Below are 22,026 nucleotides of genomic sequence, written 5' to 3'. Positions count from 1 at the left end.
TTATAAACCTAATTGTCTTAATTCAATTTTAAAATTTATTTTAATTTCACGTGGAAATATTTTTTTTATTAATAATAAGATCTAATTACTCCAAATATCTTAAATTTCCAAATAAATTAAATTATTTACAACAATATAAATTTTTCTCATATCATATTATTAATGAGATAGATATGATTTATATTTTCATTATTAGAGTTGAAGATAATAGCTAAAATTACTCTAAATAGATAATATTACCGATTCGGAAAATAATTCTATATAATTATATTATATTTATATAGTTCTCCGGGTTGGGTGGGTTGCTCGGGTTAGAGATGTTTGTGCCCATGGTCGCCCAAATTTAACTCGGGTTCATAAAATTTGTGACCAAACTTGCCCAAAATTTTAAAATACATTGCTCATACCCGCCCAACATTCAGGTTGGGCATGGTTTGGGCGGGTTAACCCAACCCAAGTCCTACCCCAAATCCTTTAAATGTCAAGAGCAGGAGGTATCCGTTGTTCTATATATGAAGCCAGCCTACCGATACGTAGAATCATACCACCTAAAGATGCCCATGGTAATGTTTTCCTCTCACTTGGTGAGATTGACTAGATTTTTTGTCCGTGGTATGCACCGGGTATTTTTTTTAACCGTATTTTTAATTTGATAAAGTTCGGTTTCGGCTTGGTCTCGTCCCGTCCCGATTTGATTTGGTGTGGCTCGTCTTCACCTCGCCCCGATTGGAAAAGAACTATATGAATATCACCCATAATAAAATAGAATAGAGAAAACAATAATCGTAGAACATAATCATCAAATTTTTATTCGATAGAGAAATGGAAAATAGGGTTAAGGTTTTACAGTAAAGGTCGTACATTTTTTTATTTGGTGAAAATCGTGGGAAAGTTAAAATCGTCCATGCAAATCAATAATCTGTTGAGACCCCTAGCAAGCTTAAGTCTTTTTTTCTTTAAAAATCACGGAATAGTTGATCCCCATGTTTGTTCCACCATTAATGGTTGGTTTTAGAGTTTTTCTTTTTCTCACTGCGGTTTTTGTTTTTTTTTTCTTTTCTTTTTCACGGATCTCTTTTTATTCTTTTTTTTTTTATAAATAATATCTTTTTCTTAATGAATATTACTTGAAACTAGTAGGAAGCCTAACAAGCTAAGCTCCAACGGCGTACTACTACATTAATTGAACAGTTTGTTGTGTTAGCCTACCAGCGAGCCTCATGAGAAACCAACCAAGAAAGCCGAAGCGGATAGGGGGCTGATTATGTCGTAAGGGGGTAAGCTAACTCTACCTTCCATGTTAAATACTGCAATATTGTTTCAACTGGGACTCGAATCTGGAACGTCCTGGGGCACATCGACTTTTAAGGAACGGAGATAACCAGCTGAGCTAGCTACCCGTTTTATTCTTTTGTATAAATTTGTTAATTTAGGGAGTTTTTTTTTTAATTTAGTTTGAGGAAAGAGAAGCGAAAAGAGAAAATTTCTTTGCAATTTGGTGAGGAGAGAGAACTTTGGAGCAATTTGGTGAAAGAAGTGGCGTATACTTTTAACGTAGGGAAAGTTTTTCTCATCGAGGGACGTGGAGCCTCGTATGACTTGGGATTTGAAAGGTTTTGATTAACAAAAAATAAAAAAAAAAATAAAAAATAAAACATAAATTGCACATATTAATTATTTGTGGTCATTAGCCAAGTCCACACAGCTTTTATTCAGATATGACTAGTTCTAACATCAGAACATCCAATTTGAGCCAGGCTTACAAGTTGCATGCATCAGTAATGAACCACTCTTTACGCTTGCTTAAGCAAATGGAGATTCATTTCAGTAGTCATTAATTCAATTGACTTGAGGATTCCAACCGGATCAGCCACGTCTTCATTAGATTTTTCATATTCGACAGACCACTTCACCAAACTTGTACCATCAGTAGTACCAGACTTGGGAGTTATATCCAAGTTGAAATTAAAACTATTGAAGTCTCCCATGAAATCTCCTTCCATGACAGTGTATGTAATTGAACGATTTTTGTTGTCGACTGCCGTTATCTTCTCCTTGGTCATCATTGTTGGTCCACCCACTGTGATTATTAACATGTAAATAATTTGTCAATATATCTTTCATAAGCGTAAATGTTACAGGATTAATTGCATCACATAGTTCCTTACCTGGCATGAATTTCCACACAAAGCCTGTGCCCAAACAAACTTCTCCCTCTCTGGTGGCAGTAATTTCAACGCTCTCGACCAAATTAGGGATATATTTGGATAGTTGGGATGCATCACGGGTGAGCATACGGTACAACTTGTCTGGACAGCACTTGGCCTCGTGCACAACTTCAAGTTTTTGAATCTGAGCCATGATATATACGTTATTGGAAAGTAGCAATGAATTAACTTGGTGTTGTTCTGTCCTTGAGGAGGTTCGTATTTATAGAGTTAAATAAAGTACAAATTAGTGATACATGTTTGAGTAATTAAATTGGATAAACTAAATTATGAAGGTAATTGTGTATATTATCTTTAAATAAATTATCAAGACATCGAAATGAACCATACATTGCGTTCTGTACTACAAGGATATTAAAAGTGTATAGCGACTCTTGTATTGAATCTGATTCCTGTATTAGTGATATGGAGAATATGGAGATATGCAATGATCGACTCTCCAGTCATTTGTAAAATTATGTTAGTCTTTTCTTGGCACCAATTTTTTGTGTTTATATTTACGTTTGCACTTGGGTTGGTCTCTCACCATATTAGGAAGGGTACTTTAATTATATACCTTTAGTTTTCGTACCCTAAAAATATCCCTATATTACATAATAAAAATACCCGTCATCTTATCCACTTAAAGATTGATTACATCAATATCCTCTATTATATAGTTTTTTACTTATTTTATCACACACAATATTACTTCATTTTCTTTAAAGAAAACCTCTCATTATACCACAACCACTCCACCACCAGTCTACCACCGCACGTCCAAGTCCACCACCGCCAATCCACCATATCCATCACCACCACTCCACCACCACCGCCGCCAGTCCATTACAACCACCACTGCCGCTGCCAGTCAACCACCGCCGTCGCCGTCGTCAGATCAAAATGAACGAAAGTAATTCAAGGTTGACTAAAGTTGATTTTGGATTTGACTTTTGCTTGACCTTATCGTACCGCGAGACGGGAGAGTTGAAGCTTAGTAGGTAAAGTTTGTAATTCAATTCATTTACCACCTATTTGTATTTGCAGTTGATAGAAGTCGGTAATATGGGTGTTCAACCGAGTTACATCTCACCAGAATGACTTGGAACTAGGACACATTAATCCATTATCCTTTATAGGGATGAGACTTAGGTTGGTTGGTTGGTCGGGTTAGAAAGGCTTGGCCGATCCAGACCCGAGATAGAAATGCTTTGCCCAGATTTCTCATCAAACTGTAATCCATGGAGTGTTGTCCAAAGTCCGCCAAAATTATATTCTCGGTTCCACTTGTTCCAAGGGTCGACCCAAGTTTAATAAATATACACTTATAAACCCTAATTGTCTTAATTCAATTTTAAAATTTATTTTAATTTCACGTGGAAATATTTTTTATTAATAATAAATCTAATTACTCCAAATATCTTAAATTTCCAAATAAATTAAATTATTTACAACAATATAAATTTTTCTCATATCTTATTAATGATATATATGATTGATTTATATTTTATTAGCTATATGAGTTGAAGATAATAGCTAAAATTACTCAAATAGATAATATTACCGATTCGGAAAATAATTATATTATATTATATAGTTCTCCGGGTTGGGTGGGTTGCTCGGGTTAGAGATATTTGTGCCCATGGTCGCCCAAATTTAACTCGGGTTCATAAAATTTGTGCCCAAACTTGCCCAAAATTTTGAAAATACATTGCTCATACCGCCCAACATTCAGGTTGGGCATGGTTTGGGCGGGTTAACCCAACCAAGTCCTACCCCAAATCCTTTCAATGTCAAGAGCAGGAGGTATCCGTTGTTCTATATATGAAGCCAGCCTACCGATACGTAGAATCATACCACCTAAAGATGCCCATGGTAATGTTTTCCTCTCACTTGGTGAGATTGACTAGATTTTTGTCCGTGCTATGCACCAGGTATTTTTTTTAACCGTATTTTTAATTTGATAAAGTTCGGTTTCGGCTTGGTCTCGTCCCGTCCCGATTTGATTTGGTGTGGCTCGTCTTCACCTCGCCCCCATTGGAAAAGAACTATATGAATATCACCATAATAAAATAGAATAGAGAAAACAATTCGTAGAAATAATCATCAAATTTTATCTGATAGAGAAATGGAAAATAGGGTTAAGGTTTACAGTAAAGGTCATACATTTTTTTATTTGTGAAAATCGTGGGAAAGTTAAAATCGTCCATGCAAATCAATAAACTGTTGAGACCCCTAGCAAGCTTAACTCTTTTTTTCTTAAAAATCACGGAATAGTTGATCCCATGTTTGTCCACCAGTAATGGTTGGTTTTAGAGTTTTCTTTTTCTCACGGCGGTTTTTTTTTTTTTTTTTTTTTTCGGATCTCTTTTTATTCTTTTTTTTATAAATAATATCTTTTTCTTAATAATATTACTTAAAACTAGTAGGAAGCCTAACAAGCTAAGCTCCAACGGCGTACTATTACATTAATTGAACAGTTTGTTGTGTTAGCCTACCAGCGAGCCTCATGAGAAACCAACCAAGAAAGCCGAAGCGGATAGGGGGCTGATTATGTCGTAAGGGGGTAAGCTAACTCTACCTTCCATGTTAAATACTGCAATATTGTTTCATTTGGGACTCGAATCTGGAACCTTCTGGGGCACATCGACTTTTAAGGAACGGAGATAACCAGCTGAGCTAGCTACCCGTTTTATTCTTTTGTATAAATTTGTTAATTGAGGGAGTTTTTTTTTTTAATTTAGTTTGAGGAAAGAGAAGCGAAAAGAGAAAATTTCTTTGCAATTTGGTGAGGAGAGAGAACTTTGGAGCAATTTGGTGAAAGAGTTGGCGTATACTTTTAACGTAGGGAGAGTTTTTCTCATCGAGGGACGTGGAGCCTCATATGACTTGGGATTTGAAAGGTTTTGATTAACAAAAAAATAAAAAAAAAACATAAATTGCACATATTAATTATTTGTGGTCATTAGCCAAGTCCACGCAGCTTTTATTTAGATATGACTAGTTCTAACATCAGAACATCCAATTTGAGCCAGGCTTACAAGTTGCATGCATCAGTAATGAACCACTCTTTATGCTTGCTTAAGCAAATGGAGATTCATTTCAGTAGTCATCAATTCAATTGACTTGAGGATTCCAACCGGATCAGCCACGTCTTCATTAGATTTTTCATATTCGACAGACCACTTCACCAAACTTGTACCATCAGTAGTACCAGACTTGGGAGTTATATCCAAGTTGAAATTAAAACTATTGAAGTCTCCCATGAAATCTCCTTCCATGACAGTGTATGTAATTGAACGATTTTTGTTGTCGACTGCCGTTATCTTCTCCTTGGAAATCATTGTTGGTCCACCCACTGTGATTATTAAAACGTAAATAATTTGTCAATATATCTTTCATAAGCGTAAATGTTACAGGATTAATTGCATCACATAGTTCCTTACCTGGCATGAATTTCCACACAAAGCCTGTGCCCAAACAAACTTCTCCCTCTCTGGTGGCAGTAATTTCAACGCTCTCGACCAAATTAGGGATATATTTGGATAGTTGGGATGCATCACGGGTGAGCATACGGTACAACTTGTCTGGACAGCACTTGGCCTCGTGCACAACTTCAAGTTTTTGAATCTGAGCCATGATATATAAGTTATTGGAAAGTAGCAATGAATTAACTTGGTGTTGTTCTGTCCTTGAGGAGGTTCGTATTTATAGAGTTAAATAAAGTACAAATTAGTGATACATGTTTGAGTAATTAAATTGGATAAACTAAATTATGAAGGTAATTGTGTAGATTATTTAAATAAATTATTAAGACATCGAAATGGACCATACATTGCGTTCTGTACTACAAGGATATTAAAAGTGTATAGCGACTCTTGTATTGAATCTGATTCCTGTATTAGTGATATGGAGAATATGGAGATATGCAATGATCGACTCTCCAGTCATTTGTAAAATTATGTTAGTTTTTCTTGGCACCAATTTTTTGTGTTTGTATTTACGTTTGCACTTGGGTTGGTCTCTCACCATATTAGGAAGGGTACTTTAATTATATACCCTTAGTTTTCGTACCCTAAAAATATTCCTATATTACATAATAAAAATACCCGTCATCTTATCCACTTAAAGATTGATTACATCAATATCCTCTATTATATAGTTTTTTACTTATTTTATCACACACAATATTACTTCATTTTCTTTAAAGAAAATCTCTCATTATACCACAACCACTCCACCACCAGTCTACCACCGCACGTCCAAGTCCACCACCGCCAATCCACCATATCCATCACCACCACTCCACCACCACCGCCGCCAGTCCATTACAACCACCACTGCCGCTGCCAGTCAACCACCGCCGTCGCCGTCGTCAGATCAAAATGAACGAAAGTAATTCAAGGTTGACTAAAATTGATTTTGGATTTGACTTTCGCTTGACCTTATCGTACCGCGAGACGGGAGAGTTGAAGCTTAGGAGATAAAGTTTGTAATTCAATTCATTTACCACCTATTTGTATTTGCAGTTGATAGAAGTCCGTAATATGGGTGTTCAACCGAGTTACATCTCACCAGAATGACTTGGAACTAGGACACATTAATCCATTATCCTTTATAGGGATGAGACTTAGGTTGGTTGGTTGGTCGGGTTAGAAAGGCTTGGCCGAGCCAGACCCGAGATAGAAATCTTTGCCCAGATTTCTCATCAAACCCATGTAACCCATGGAAGTGCTGTCCAAGTCCGCCAAAATTATATTCCTCGGTTCCACATGTTCCATGGGTCGACCCAAGCTTTAATAAATATACACTTATAAATCCTAATTGTTAATTGAATTTTAAAATTTATTTTAATTTCACGTGGAAATATTTTTTTATTATTAATAAAATCTAATTACTCCAAATATCTTAAATTTCCAAATAAATTAAATTATTTACAACAATATAAATTTTTCTCATATCATATTATTAATGAGATATATATGATTTGTATTTTCATTATTAGAGTTGAAGATAATAGCTAAAATAATTAGAGTTGAAGATAATAGCTAAAATTACTCCAAATAGATAATATTACCGATTCGGAAAATAATTATATATAATTATATTATATAGTTCTCCGGGTTGAGTGGGTTGTTCGGGTTAGAGATATTTGTGCCCATGGTCGCCCAAATTTAATTCGGGTTCATAAAATTTGTGCCCAAACTTGCCCAATATTTTGAAATATATTGCTCATACCTGCCCAACATTCAGGTTGGGCATGGTTTGGGCGGGTTAACCCAACTCAAGTCCTACCCCTAATCCTTTCAATGTCAAGAGCAGGAGGTATCCGTTGTTCTATATATGAAGCCATCCTACCGATACGTAGAATCATACCACCTAAAGATGCCCATGGTAATGTTTTCCTCTCACTTGGTGAGATTGACTAGATTTTTTGTCCGTGCTATGCACCAGGTATTTTTTTTAACCGTATTTTTAATTTGATAAAGTTCGGTTTCGGCTTGGTCTCGTCCCGTCCCTATTTGATTTGGTGTGGCTCGTCTTCACCTCGCCCCCATTGGAAAAGAACTATATGAATATCACCCATAATAAAATAGAATAGAGAAAACAATATTCGTAGAATATAATCATCAAATTTTTATCTGATAGAGAAATGGAAAATAGGGTTAAGGTTTTACAGTAAAGGTCATATATTTTTTTATTTTGTGAAAATCGTGGGAAAGTTAAAATCGTCCATGCAAATCAATAATCTGTTGAGACCCCTAGCAAGCTTAACTCTTTTTTTCTTTAAAAATCACGGAATAGTTGATCCCCATGTTTGTTCCACCAGTAATGGTTGGTTTTTGAATTTTTCTTTTTCTCACGGCGGTTATTGTTTTGTTTTCTTTTCTTTTTCTCGGATCTCTTTTTATTCTTTTTTTTTATAAATAATATCTTTTTCTTAAATAATATTACTTAAAACTAGTAGGAAGCCTAACAAGCTAAGCTCCAACGGCGTACTATTACATTAATTGAACAGTTTGTTGTGTTAGCCTACCAGCGAGCCTCATGAGAAACCAACCAAGAAAGCCGAAGCGGATAGGGGGCTGATTATGTCGTAAGGGGGTAAGCTAACTCTACCTTCCATGTTAAATACTGCAATATTGTTTCATTTGGGACTCGAATCTGGAACCTTCTGGGGCACATCGACTTTTAAGGAACGGAGATAACCAGCTGAGCTAGCTACCCGTTTTATTCTTTTGTATAAATTTGTTAATTGAGGGAGTTTTTTTTTTTAATTTAGTTTGAGGAAAGAGAAGCGAAAAGAGAAAATTTCTTTGCAATTTGGTGAGGAGAGAGAACTTTGGAGCAATTTGGTGAAAGAGTTGGCGTATACTTTTAACGTAGGGAGAGTTTTTCTCATCGAGGGACGTGGAGCCTCATATGACTTGGGATTTGAAAGGTTTTGATTAACAAAAAAATAAAAAAAAAACATAAATTGCACATATTAATTATTTGTGGTCATTAGCCAAGTCCACGCAGCTTTTATTTAGATATGACTAGTTCTAACATCAGAACATCCAATTTGAGCCAGGCTTACAAGTTGCATGCATCAGTAATGAACCACTCTTTATGCTTGCTTAAGCAAATGGAGATTCATTTCAGTAGTCATCAATTCAATTGACTTGAGGATTCCAACCGGATCAGCCACGTCTTCATTAGATTTTTCATATTCGACAGACCACTTCACCAAACTTGTACCATCAGTAGTACCAGACTTGGGAGTTATATCCAAGTTGAAATTAAAACTATTGAAGTCTCCCATGAAATCTCCTTCCATGACAGTGTATGTAATTGAACGATTTTTGTTGTCGACTGCCGTTATCTTCTCCTTGGAAATCATTGTTGGTCCACCCACTGTGATTATTAAAACGTAAATAATTTGTCAATATATCTTTCATAAGCGTAAATGTTACAGGATTAATTGCATCACATAGTTCCTTACCTGGCATGAATTTCCACACAAAGCCTGTGCCCAAACAAACTTCTCCCTCTCTGGTGGCAGTAATTTCAACGCTCTCGACCAAATTAGGGATATATTTGGATAGTTGGGATGCATCACGGGTGAGCATACGGTACAACTTGTCTGGACAGCACTTGGCCTCGTGCACAACTTCAAGTTTTTGAATGTGAGCCATGATATATAAGTTATTGGAAAGTAGCAATGAATTAACTTGGTGTTGTTCTGTCCTTGAGGAGGTTCGTATTTATAGAGTTAAATAAAGTACAAATTAGTGATACATGTTTGAGTAATTAAATTGGATAAACTAAATTATGAAGGTAATTGTGTAGATTATCTTTAAATAAATTATTAAGACATCGAAATGGTCCATACATTGCGTTCTGTACTACAAGGATATTAAAAGTGTATAGCGACTCTTGTATTGAATCTGATTCCTGTATTAGTGATATGGAGAATACGGAGATATGCAATGATCGACTCTCCAGTGATTTGTAAAATTATGTTAGTTTTTTCTTGGCACCAATTTTTTGTGTTTGTATTTACGTTTGCGCTTGGGTTGGTCTCTCACCATATTAGGAAGGGTACTTTAATTATATACCCTTAGTTTTCGTACCCCAAAAATATTCCTATATTACATAATAAAAATACCCGTCATCTTATCCACTTAAAAATTGATTACATCAATATCCTCTATTATATAGTTTTTTACTTATTTTATCACACACAATATTACTTCATTTTCTTTAAAGAAAATCTCTCATTATACCACAACCACTCCACCACCAGTCTACCACCGCACGTCCAAGTCCACCACCGCCAATCCACCATATCCATCACCACCACTCCACCACCACCGCCGCCAGTCCATTACAACCACCACTGCCGCTGCCAGTCAACCACCGCCGTCGCCGTCGTCAGATCAAAATGAACGAAAGTAATTCAAGGTTGACTAAAATTGATTTTGGATTTGACTTTCGCTTGACCTTATCGTACCGCGAGACGGGAGAGTTGAAGCTTAGGAGATAAAGTTTGTAATTCAATTCATTTACCACCTATTTGTATTTGCAGTTGATAGAAGTCCGTAATATGGGTGTTCAACCGAGTTACATCTCACCAGAATGACTTGGAACTAGGACACATTAATCCATTATCCTTTATAGGGATGAGACTTAGGTTGGTTGGTTGGTCGGGTTAGAAAGGCTTGGCCGAGCCAGACCCGAGATAGAAATTCTTTGCCCAGATTTCTCATCAAACCCATGTAACCCATGGAAGTGCTGTCCAAGTCCGCCAAAATTATATTCCTCGGCTTCCACATGTTCCATGGGTCGACCCAAGCTTTAATAAATATACACTTATAAATCCTAATTGTGTTAATTGAATTTTAAAATTTATTTTAATTTCACGTGGAAATATTTTTTTTATTATTAATAAAATCTAATTACTCCAAATATCTTAAATTTCCAAATAAATTAAATTATTTACAACAATATAAATTTTTCTCATATCATATTATTAATGAGATATATATGATTTGTATTTTCATTATTAGAGTTGAAGATAATAGCTAAAATAATTAGAGTTGAAGATAATAGCTAAAATTACTCCAAATAGATAATATTACCGATGCGGAAAATAATTATATATAATTATATTATATAGTTCTCCGGGTTGGGTGGGTTGTTCTTGTTAGAGATATTTGTGCCCATGGTCGCCCAAATTTAATTCGGGTTCATAAAATTTGTGCCCAAACTTGCCCAATATTTTGAAATATATTGCTCATACCTGCCCAACATTCAGGTTGGGCATGGTTTGGGCGGGTTAACCCAACTCAAGTCCTACCCCTAATCCTTTAAATGTCAAGAGCAGGAGGTATCCGTTGTTCTATATATGAAGCCAGCCTACCGATACGTAGAATCATACCACCTAAAGATGCCCATGGTAATGTTTTCCTCTCACTTGGTGAGATTGACAAGATTTTTTGTCCGTGCTATGCACCGGGTATTTTTTTTAACCGTATTTTTAATTTGATAAAGTTCGGTTTCGGCTTGGTCTCGTCCCGTCACGAGTTGATTTGGTGTGGCTCGTCTTCACCTCGCCCCGATTGGAAAAGAAATATATGAATATCACCCATAATAAAATAGAATAGAGAAAACAATAATCGTAGAACATAATCATCAAATTTTTATCTGATAGAGAAATGGAAAATAGGGTTAAGGTTTTACAGTAAAGGTCATACATTTTTTTATTTGGTGAAAATCGTGGGAAAGTTAAAATCGTCCATGCAAATCAATAATCTGTTGACACCCCTAGCAAGCTTAACTCTTTTTTTCTTTAAAAATCACGGAATAGTTGATCCCCATGTTTGTTCCACCATTTATGGTTGGTTTTAGAGTTTTTCTTTTTCTCACTGCGGTTTTTGTTTTTTTTTTCTTTTCTTTTTCACGGATCTCTTTTTATTCTTTTTTTTATAAATAATATTTTTTTCTTAATGAATATTACTTGAAACTAGTAGGAAGCCTAACAAGCTAAGCTCCAACGGCGTACTACTACATTAATTGAACAGTTTGTTGTGTTAGCCTACCAGCGAGCCTCATGAGAAACCAACCAAGAAAGCCGAAGCGGATAGGGGGATGATTATGTCGTAAGGGGGTAAGCTAACTCTACCTTCCATGTTAAATACTGCAATATTGTTTCATCTGGGACAAGAATCTGGAACCTCCTGGGGCACATCGACTTTTAAGGAACGGAGATAACCAGCTGAGCTAGCTACCCGTTTTATTCTTTTGTATAAATTTGTTAATTTAGGGAGTTTTTTTTTTTTAATTTAGATTGAGGAAAGAGAAGCGAAAAGAGAAAATTTCTTTGCAATTTGGTGAGGAGAGAGAACTTTGGAGCAATTTGGTGAAAGAAGTGGCGTATACTTTTAACGTAGGGAGAGTTTTTCTCATCGAGGGACGTGGAGCCTCATATGACTTGGGATTTGAAAGGTTTTGATTAACAAAAAAAAAAAAAAAAAATTGCACATATTAATTATTTGTGGTCATTAGCCAAGTCCACACAGCTTTTATTTAGATATGACTAGTTCTAACATCAGAACATCCAATTTGAGCCAGGCTTACAAGTTGCATGCATCAGTAATCAACCACTCTTTATGCTTGCTTAAGCAAATGAAGATTCATTTCAGTAGTCATCAATTCAATTGACTTGAGGATTCCAACCGGATCAGCCACGTCTTCATTAGATTTTTCATATTCGACAGACCACTTCACCAAACTTGTACCATCAGTAGTACCAGACTTGGGAGTTATATCCAAGTTGAAATTAAAACTATTGAAGTCTCCCATGAAATTTCCTTCCATGACAGTGTATGTAATTGAACGATTTTTGTTGTCGACTGCCGTTATCTTCTCCTTGGTCATCATTGTTGGTCCACCCACTGTGATTATTAACACGTAAATATTTTGTCAATATATCTTTCATAAGCGTAAATGTTACAGGATTAATTGCATCACATAGTTCCTTACCTGGCATGAATTTCCACACAAAGCCTGTGCCCAAACAAACTTCTCCCTCTCTGGTGGCAGTAATTTCAACGCTCTCGACCAAATTAGGGATATATTTGGATAGTTGAGATGCATCACGGGTGAGCATACGGTACAACTTGTCTGGACAGCACTTGGCCTCGTGCACAACTTCAAGTTTTTGAATCTGAGCCATGATATATAAGTTATTGGAAAGTAGCAATGAATTAACTTGGTGTTGTTCTGTCCTTGAGGAGGTTCGTATTTATAGAGTTAAATAAAGTACAAATTAGTGATACATGTTTGAGTAATTAAATTGGATAAACTAAATTATGAAGGTAATTGTGTAGATTATCTTTAAATAAATTATTAAGACATCGAAATGGACCATACATTGCGTTCTGTACTACAAGGATATTAAAAGTGTATAGCGACTCTTGTATTGAATCTGATTCCTGTATTAGTGATATGGAGAATATGGAGATATGCAATGATCGACTCTCCAGTCATTTGTAAAATTATGTTAGTCTTTTCTTGGCACCAATTTTTTGTGTTTGTATTTACGTTTGCGCTTGGGTTGGTCTCTCACCATATTAGGAAGGGTACTTTAATTATATACCCTTAGTTTTCGTACCCCAAAAATATCCCTATATTACATGATAAAAATACCCGTCATCTTATCCACTTAAAGATTGATTACATCAATATCCTCTATTATATAGTTTTTTACTTATTTTATCACACACAATATTACTTCATTTTCTTTAAAGAAAATCTCTCATTATACCACAACCACTCCACCACCAGTCTACCACCGCACGTCCAAGTCCACCACCGCCAATCCACCATAGCCATCACCACCACTCCACCACCACCGTCGCCAGTCCATTACAACCACCACTGCCGCTGCCAGTCAACCACCGCCGTCGCTGTCGTCAGTGGTGTCAAAGTTGATCCTAAAATCAAAAGTTATAAAAATAAGAAGGAAAAAAAAATTGTGTCAACAACCAAAGTTGATCCCAAAGTTAAAAATTCACAAAATGTTCAGATTATATATGGTGTCAACAACTAAAGTTGATCCCAAAAAAATGGAGTCAACAACCAAAGTTGACCCCAAAATTTAGCATCAACAACCCTAGTTGATACAAAATTTAAAATTCAGAAAATGTTCAAATTATGTATGTATCAACAATCAAAGTTGAACCCAAAATATGGTGTCAACAACCAAAGTTGACCCCAAAATCTGGTGTTAACAACCAAAGTAGATCCCCTAAATCAAAAATTCAGAAAATGTTATTATGTATAGTGTCAATAACCAAATCTGACCCCAATATCTAGTGTCAACAACCAAACTTGATCCCCAAATTCAAATATACTCTAATGAATGAACCTAACGTGAATCGAACATGCATTTTCTGACGTTGATTCAGTGTGCTACCATTGCACTACAAGTTCATCTAACGTAGCTCATTTGAAATGAAATTACATAGACAAGTGAGTATACCTAAAAGAATGTGGAAACGGATCCCACCACCTATACCTTAGTTGAGTAAATTTTTGCTTCACAAATTAATCATGCAACTAGTTGAGCAAGTGTTGCTGCATATATAAGCCTTATAACTGAGATGACGCCGGTGCAGATTTGCAAGACTCGCATAAAACAAGTTGCACAATAATAAATCACTCAACAGTTGAACATAAAACTTACTACAAATTGCATTCAGATTCATTAAAAGAGTAAATTCAATCGTAAAGTTTAAAGTTATAATGATACACTTATTTTTTTCAATCATTTTTGTAGGCGAATTCTTCAAATTATAAATGCTCACCACCACCACCACCAATTTCTGCAGCTTCAACATGTCATTCTTACCACAATCAACTGTCACCATCAATACAAGCTCCTATAACACCTGCGTCAACTCTCTGACTGTAAAAATAACTCATTTAGGCATCACCAGCTTCAGCTTCTCACAAATCAAGAGTTTTCAGCATCAAAACCATTTCTTCTTCACCTGAAAACCATTCCATCAGCAACAAACCTTTATACCCTAAATTCCTTTTTTGAGTTTCTCATATTCGAGTACAAAACTCAAACCTAATTCAAACGAAACAAAACCAAACTTCAATTCTTGTTTAAACTCAAATTCATCATCTCTCACATTTCTCCATCACCTTCTTGTTTCTTGGTTTTAGAACATCATCAACATATTATTAAAATTGAACTCAAAAACAAAACCCTAACCTCATTCATACGAACTCGTCGATTCTTCCTTCTGCGGCTGTGAATCAATGGCAGCAAACCCATCTTCTTCCCTAAATTTTCTCGATAGATATTAAACCCATCTTTCCATGAATCAATCAAATGTTTATGCATCTCCTGAATTTGAATATCATATCCCCTCATTCTTGAATTCACGATAGATGAGCAATAGATGAACATCTCCCCTTTATGTCAAAGCAGCAACAGATGAGGACGAGAGAGACAAATCTTCTTTCTTCATTTCACGGATCCGAAGCTCAAACCCATCGATCTCTCTTCTTCACCAGTAGCCATCACTCATTTCTCTTCTCTACATTCTATCACCACCACTACTATCAGTTGCTAGAACAAATATCTAATATCCTTCTCCATTGCCACCACCACCACCATCAACAAATGAAACGATGACTTAATATCTTCCTTCACCACCGTCGCCACCACCACCATTATATCTATAAAATAAATTTATGAATCTAATCAGAAAAAACATTAATCGGACTAATAGATATTACAACAGTCCCGACATCGGTCCACGAATTTAACCGAGACCAACCGTATTTCTCAGGATGAATGCCCAGACCGTTCACTAATGGGTTGGATGCGAATGAGATATTTGAAATTCAACGGATTAAGGATTGGACGTGGATGCAACGTTGAAAATCCGTTGGACATCTATACCCATTAGATTAAGGGCATTTATATAGTTTTTAAAAAATATATAGATAGTTTAAAAATTGATCCTTGAAGTGTTGTCCATGACACTTTTATATTTACACATATATATATATATATATATATATAATGTGTAGGTTTTATAAGTAGTCATCTATCTTTGTTTTGTATTTTAGATTATATATTTTAACTAAAACAATTCCATTGGATTATCCGTATTCAATCTGTTCATCCATGCATCTATTAGATGCAAATCTGTCGGATGTTGGATTGGATACGCATGCCAAATTACAAATACGTAAAGAATTGGATTGGATGTGGATGAGGTAAAAACCAGCCCATGCTGACCCATGCTCACCTATAATTAGGAATTCGGGTTGGACCAAATAGGGAGACCATATATGTGGCTGGCCCAATAAGGAATTCTACGACCGTTCAGGGCTGGTTTGGGATTAATAAGGTTATAAAATGGAGATTTAAATTCTTATTATTGAGAAGGCTTTGTAAGTTTTACCGGGTACGCCTTATATACCGCTTTTGGGAAGCCCTCTCAATAACTAAGAGATCCATTCGAGGAACACGGGGACTAGTTGAAGGCCGACATTCTCGCTTCCGCTTCGTCCACACCTGCTCGCGCAGGTGCTTCTAGGCGAAAAGCTCCCCTACTGATGCATTTTTACATCCCACAACTTCGGCAGATCGCTTAGCCCCGTTCATCTTCGGCGCAAACCCTCCACTTCAATTGGTCTTTTTTCACGAAGAGCAGACATGAGATAACAAATCCAGTGTTTCACTAAGATTTCGAATAGTTGTCCCGAATTCAAGTTGATTATGTTTTGCTTCTTTCTCAGAGAAAGACGATCAAACAATTCCCTTTCCCCAACTAATGAAGATATCTTGGCGGAATTGCCACATATGAAATTGAGCACAATTTTGCAAAGAAATACCCCACCGTAAGAAGGTATCTCGAGAAATCTACGAAGATAGATTTGGGTCTCAACAGAATAATCGATGTTTTACTACCACTCACAAGTTTTATGTTGGATGTAGCGCGCAGAAAAAAATTGGTCCGGATCTCAACAGAATAATCATTTATGATGATCCCTCCAAACAAGCACAAGCTTATCGTCAAATGTCTCTTCTATTACGGAGACCCCCAGGCCACGAAGCTTCCGGCTTATCACCGGCAGTCTGTTCAGGGTTCCAAACTCTATGGTGGAAACTAAACACGAGGGTTGCGCTCGTTGCGGGACTTAATGATGAGCGCCAAATATTGTATATATTTATCCCCTTTTGTTGGCATTTTAACTCATCTTTTATGCATTAATTCTACATTTTATCCCATATTCTGTATTTTCATTGTTTTCAAGAATAAATATTTTTATTAATTAATTTTGTATTTTTAGGTAATAAATAAAGTTCGGATGAGTCGCGGAGCGAAAAGAGCAGAAAAGTAGTGAAAAGCCGGGAGAAATTACGCAAGGAAGCCGCGAAGAATGGTGCGCACAACCTCATTTTCTACACACAAAAGCGCCTCCGTCCTCAGCCATCAGATCATTTCTCAGAAGCATCCGAAGGTCGCTCCTTGCTGATCATCAAAATCTGATGTCTCTGCCAAGCACCACAGCGCTGAAATTCCAAGCCTTCAGATTAGATGGTAGTTGAATCCAACGGTCGCTCCCTTGTTGTGCATCAAAGTTTGATATCTCCGCCTAACACTACAGTACCTAACTCCATCAAGTACCGTTCATTTTGTTGTATCATATAATCCAACGGTCGCTCATCGCTTACCTCCGCATCACCGTCCGATCTACCTACCATCTTCGCATCTCGCATCTCAGAGTCACAGAACATCAAAACTAGATACACCCGCCTCACACCCTAGTGACCGAGCACCATCCACCTAACCAGACACACCCCCCCTTCTCTCCCAAACCATCGAACCATACCCTCTCCACCATCACCTCTCCTCTGCAGCTCTGCAGAGGCTACACCATGTCCGCCACCACCTTCTCCACCTCTGTCACCACCTGCTCCGCCACCCACCTCTGTCACCACGTCAAACAATGATAACCCATCATTGTTCCCATCCCCCTAGTCCATCTAATTCACTTATTTCACACATTTTCAACCGAAACCCTAGAGTGTGAAATAGGTAAATTGGGTTGAGCTAGAGTGAAATTGAAGGCATGGAGAGGTAGAGAAGGACAAGTATAGGAATGGGTTGCGTTCAATTTGATGTTGCTACATCAAATTAGGTAAGAATTCAACAACCCTAGCTCTGTCAGTTTGGGAATTTTTTTTTTTTGTAGAACCCTAATGTGTTGTGGGTATATATAAGACTGTGGGTATGTTGTAATAGTCATGCTTGGAGTAGCCAACATCCAGAACTCCCAAGTTCTGTTAATTGTTAATTTTCAGTATACTGCTCAGTTCAATTTTATGTTCATTGTGTTCTGCTTAATATTGTCTCCTGTTAATTTTGAATTTGCTGCTTAGTTTCATTTCCAATTTCACTGCTTAGTATTCCTGTTATGTTTAGTTTCATGTCATGTTATGCTTGTTTCCTGTTAATGTGCAATGCTCTTGTTAATGTGTTATGCTTATGTTCATATTCCTGTTATGCTTATGTTCATGTTCTTGTAAGTGCTTAAATGTCATAGGGATGATATTATCTACTTGAATGAATGCATCTGTGATCAGTTGTGCTGTAAGAAGACAACTGATTCTAGGGGTGAAAGAATGATGGTAGCTAAAAATTCAGTGTGATACATGTTCAGTTAGTTCTGTTAAATGGAGTAAACCTTGCTGCATAATGTTAATTGAGTAGTGGGAGGAAACTAGTGCTCACTAGTGACAATGAGCAAGCTAGCTCTCTTCCCACTCTAAAAGAGTGCCTTAGTTTAGCTCCATGTAAGCTTAACCATATCCCCTGCCTTAGGCTAACTGCCTTTGTGTCATTTTTATTTTGCCTTTATTCTGTTTTGTTCACTGTAATTTTCATTTGCTTCTGTTCACTGTTTGGCTGTTATTTTGCTATTGCTTTGTTTCTTGCCATGTGCTGTTGTTGCTGCTGCATTGTTCATCTTGTACATTCTATTGCATTGCTGCAACTCTCTTGCTCCTGCTGCTGTGTGCCTCTGCCTAGGTTACTGCTACTGCTGCTGTTGCAGTGCTGCTGCTTTTGTTGCTGCCAAGGTTGCTGTCAGGCTGCTGCTTTCCTTCTCCTGCAGCTGCTGCACTGCCTCCCCTCTTGCTTCTGTTGCTGCTAGGCCTGCTACCTGGTGCTGCTTCCTTTCTCCTGCAGCTGCCCTTCTGTTGTGCAGTCCTGTTAGCTCCTGCTGCCTGCCAAAGCCAGCTGAGCCCAATCTGGTTCACTGTCAAAGCCCAAAGCTCAACTCAAACTGAATCCCTATTCAGCCAACCTGTGGGCTTAACCAAAGCCCATTTGTTTAAAACCAAAAGCCCAAGGTCTAGTTCACTGAGGCCCATTTCACTAAGGCTCAAAGCCCAGTTTAGGTTAAGGTTAAGACCCAATCCAATTCAGGCTTATTCAAGAGCCTAAGTTTAAGGCCTAAGCCCATTTGCACTCCAAAGACCAAACTGAGCCCAAGCTCAGTTCTTTTTATTTTTGAACAAACCCATTAGTACATTAAGTCCAATAGTTCCAAAGGGGTATTCTAAGCCCAAAGCAAATCTAGGAACCCAAATAGCTAAAACACATTTCCGAAACACACCCGATCTCTGTGGATCGACCCGTACTTGCACGAGCTACAACCGAAGACCGTGCACTTGCGGTATTACTGTAGGCCCGTTTCATTGCATCAACTTTACACACATTTCCTGGCCTGCCAAGTTTTTGGCGCCGCTGCCGGGGATTGGTGCTGTGTTTTATCTGTGTTTCTTAGCTATTTTGTATTTCATTTCATAGCATTTGCATCTGCATCTGCTTCATTTCATTTGCTGTTGGACCTGCTGATTCTGAACCTGTTTTTCCTCTGCTGGGACGCCACCAAGGAAAAGAACCAAAACCCAACTGGGTTTTTGCAACAATATCAGAGCAGCTGGGCTGTGCTAAAAAGGTAAGCCTAAACCCATTTCATTAAGAGAACCCAACCTGTGGGCTTCCAAATTTTTAATTGTGGGCTTGTAATAATTAACCCAATTTTTTTGGGATTTTTTTTTTCTTATTTTGGGTTTGTAATAATTTATTTTTGGGCTTGTTGTTTAATTTGTGGGCTTGTATTTATTTTGTGTGGGCTTGTTTAAATTTTTCCATTGGACTTATATTTTGGACTCTGGGTTTAGACCCAGCTGAGCTTATAACTGATTGTGGACTTGTAAGTGGACCTCGAAACCAAAGTTTTAAAACAAACGTCGGGCCTTAACCAACTGGGCCAAATTAAACTTTCAAAATTAAAACTTGGATTTTCGTAGGCCGCAGCCTTCCGTCCATTTCATTAGAGGCTTGCACAGTGGGCTTGCTCCCGTTTCAAAAACCAAATTTTATTTTCTTAAAAAAAAAAAAAAAAAAAAAAAAAAAAATTTAAAATTTTCTTTTGCTCCCATTTTAAACCAAACTTTTCTTTATAGCCCATCAAACCAAAATTTTCCCATAAACCAAATTTTTAAAATTCTCCCATTTTAAACCAAATTTTCAAATGTCTCCCACCAAAACCAAATTTTTCCCAAAAATCCAAACCCTTTAAAAACCAAATTTTGGGCTTTGTAACATAGTTGCTTAGCTTTTGAGCCAATCATGTCTGGATTTTGGTCTGCTCCTGGAGATGGAAATAAAACTCTTAGAGAACTTGCTTATGGAATTCACGTTATGAACCTCCACGGACCATGATGTCAATAGTCATAGGAATTATTTGGACATTTTCAAAGTCCCGAGCCGCAATACATGAACCCTAATGACTATTCATACATGCATCATTCATCGCAACGTGAAAATGAACATTTTGCTAGTGCCTCACTCACCCAGTCATCACTTATGGATCAATTAGAAGCTCGAATCAAGCTTTAGAAATGCAATCACATGAGGAATTTCACATCTAATTTTCTTAGGCAACCTGAAATCTATGCATGTCCCGCATGTGGTAGTTTAGACCACCCTGTTGAGCATTGTCATATTTTGCATAATTTTAGGCCATCAAGAGAAAATCCAATGTATGAAATGCCCATGAATTGTGAGAATGGTAGTCATTGGGACCATAATCAATCCTTTGAGGGTTGCGATCAATATTTTGTAGACCCTATGACCATGCACACATGTACCATTCACCACAATTTGAACATGAAGAATTTTGTACTCCCATGAATTTAGACTCCACCACAGAAGCTTTAAGACTCTGTAAGCAAGACTATGATAGATCTACAGCACGAATTCATGCCATTTAGATCAGATTTTGCTTCACAGACAAAAGGAGGAAATTCATGAGGAAATGTATGTTGTCCCTAATGAAGTGTCTAGTCCCATTCATGTAAATAATGTTGAATATGAACCTAATTTAGAGGAACATGAATCGACTAATGACACCACCACTGTTAATGAGGACCAATATGCATGCTACCATGATGATTATGATGATTATGATGATATGTTAGAAGAACATGAAAATATTGTGGAACCTGTTGGTTCAATAACATATGGCTTCTCGCCCTCGACCTTCATGAATGTTGTTCTTTCTAATACTCATTGTAATTCATATGATTTTGATATTGACATGGGATTCGTACAATTATTCTGTGAAGATGAGCATGACATAGGAATAGTTGAATCTTCTGTAGACACTAATATGCATGAAGATATATTTGATGTGTCTGATTCTCTACCTAGGTCACTTTGTGATATTTCTCCTGATTTGCCAATGCATGAGAATGAATTTATTGATGATGTTGATGATTCTGAGTGTGAACTTGCTAATTTGATTGATGATTGTGAGCATGGTGTGACATGTGTAGATGATTTAGGAGATTTTGATTTGATTGATAATGATATGCTTATTCTCCTACATGAGTCACAATCTGTTGGCCTTCCACCCAACCTAGATTTGGTTTGTACCAACATTGTAAAACCAATTTTTCTGAAAATGCCTAACCTAGGTTTGGAACTGTGTGCTTCCCAAGTCCTTTTGGACTATTTTGCTTCCAAATATAATACATTTGAGGAACCACAGTTGGAATTAGCATGTTTGCCCGTCCCTAGCACAGTTCATTTCGAGCTAGACCTTTTGCATGATGAACCCCCGAAACTGCGCGATTTTGTTTTCAAAACTATATCTTCTGTAAAATCCAGGTTTGGGGGTAGCTCATTCTGTTTCACAGTTTCACTTGCATTTCTTTCCTGTTATTATT

General features: G+C 37.0%; 4 protein-coding genes across 4 annotated transcripts; all 4 read right to left on the bottom strand.

Moving 5' to 3' along the window:
• Window positions 1-1,661: 1,661 nt before the first annotated feature.
• Window positions 1,662-2,392, bottom strand: LOC113278583 (MLP-like protein 43). Its single transcript, XM_026527390.1, has 2 exons — window positions 2,169-2,392; window positions 1,662-2,080 (listed from the first exon to the last, which is right to left on the bottom strand). Exons 1-2 carry the CDS (start codon window positions 2,359-2,361, stop codon window positions 1,794-1,796), a joined length of 480 nt encoding a protein of 159 aa, XP_026383175.1. The 5' UTR covers window positions 2,362-2,392; the 3' UTR covers window positions 1,662-1,793.
• A 2,737-nt stretch (window positions 2,393-5,129) lies between these two features.
• Window positions 5,130-5,895, bottom strand: LOC113278582 (MLP-like protein 43). Its single transcript, XM_026527389.1, has 2 exons — window positions 5,654-5,895; window positions 5,130-5,565 (listed from the first exon to the last, which is right to left on the bottom strand). Exons 1-2 carry the CDS (start codon window positions 5,844-5,846, stop codon window positions 5,279-5,281), a joined length of 480 nt encoding a protein of 159 aa, XP_026383174.1. The 5' UTR covers window positions 5,847-5,895; the 3' UTR covers window positions 5,130-5,278.
• A 2,773-nt stretch (window positions 5,896-8,668) lies between these two features.
• On the bottom strand, window positions 8,669-9,423 carry LOC113278581 (MLP-like protein 43). Its single transcript, XM_026527388.1, has 2 exons — window positions 9,193-9,423; window positions 8,669-9,104 (listed from the first exon to the last, which is right to left on the bottom strand). The coding sequence occupies exons 1-2, from the start codon at window positions 9,383-9,385 to the stop codon at window positions 8,818-8,820; spliced, it is 480 nt and encodes a 159-aa protein (XP_026383173.1). The 5' UTR covers window positions 9,386-9,423; the 3' UTR covers window positions 8,669-8,817.
• Window positions 9,424-12,218: 2,795 nt separating this feature from the next.
• LOC113278580 (major latex protein 146-like) lies at window positions 12,219-12,980 on the bottom strand. The gene is made up of 2 exons (XM_026527387.1): window positions 12,735-12,980; window positions 12,219-12,646 (listed from the first exon to the last, which is right to left on the bottom strand). Exons 1-2 carry the CDS (start codon window positions 12,925-12,927, stop codon window positions 12,360-12,362), a joined length of 480 nt encoding a protein of 159 aa, XP_026383172.1. The 5' UTR covers window positions 12,928-12,980; the 3' UTR covers window positions 12,219-12,359.
• Between the last annotated feature and the right edge of the window lie 9,046 nt (window positions 12,981-22,026).

The sequence above is a fragment of the Papaver somniferum genome, chromosome 5 (genome assembly GCF_003573695.1).
Source record: "Papaver somniferum cultivar HN1 chromosome 5, ASM357369v1, whole genome shotgun sequence".
Classification (NCBI taxonomy): Eukaryota; Viridiplantae; Streptophyta; class Magnoliopsida; order Ranunculales; family Papaveraceae; genus Papaver; species Papaver somniferum.
This window is presented reverse-complemented; position numbering and strand designations above follow the sequence as displayed.

Excerpts from the sequence above, each read along its gene's own strand:
- LOC113278581 (XM_026527388.1), bottom strand. The coding sequence starts at position 9,385 with ATGGCTCACATTCAAAAACTTGAAGTTGTGCACGAGGCCAAGTGCTGT. Across the intron at positions 9,105-9,192 it reads TGTGTGGAAATTCATGCCAG|TGGGTGGACCAACAATGATT; the intron begins GTAAGGAACTAT and ends TAATAATCACAG.
- LOC113278583 (XM_026527390.1), bottom strand. The coding sequence starts at position 2,361 with ATGGCTCAGATTCAAAAACTTGAAGTTGTGCACGAGGCCAAGTGCTGT. Across the intron at positions 2,081-2,168 it reads TGTGTGGAAATTCATGCCAG|TGGGTGGACCAACAATGATG; the intron begins GTAAGGAACTAT and ends TAATAATCACAG.
- LOC113278582 (XM_026527389.1), bottom strand. The coding sequence starts at position 5,846 with ATGGCTCAGATTCAAAAACTTGAAGTTGTGCACGAGGCCAAGTGCTGT. Across the intron at positions 5,566-5,653 it reads TGTGTGGAAATTCATGCCAG|TGGGTGGACCAACAATGATT; the intron begins GTAAGGAACTAT and ends TAATAATCACAG.
- LOC113278580 (XM_026527387.1), bottom strand. The coding sequence starts at position 12,927 with ATGGCTCAGATTCAAAAACTTGAAGTTGTGCACGAGGCCAAGTGCTGT. Across the intron at positions 12,647-12,734 it reads TGTGTGGAAATTCATGCCAG|TGGGTGGACCAACAATGATG; the intron begins GTAAGGAACTAT and ends TAATAATCACAG.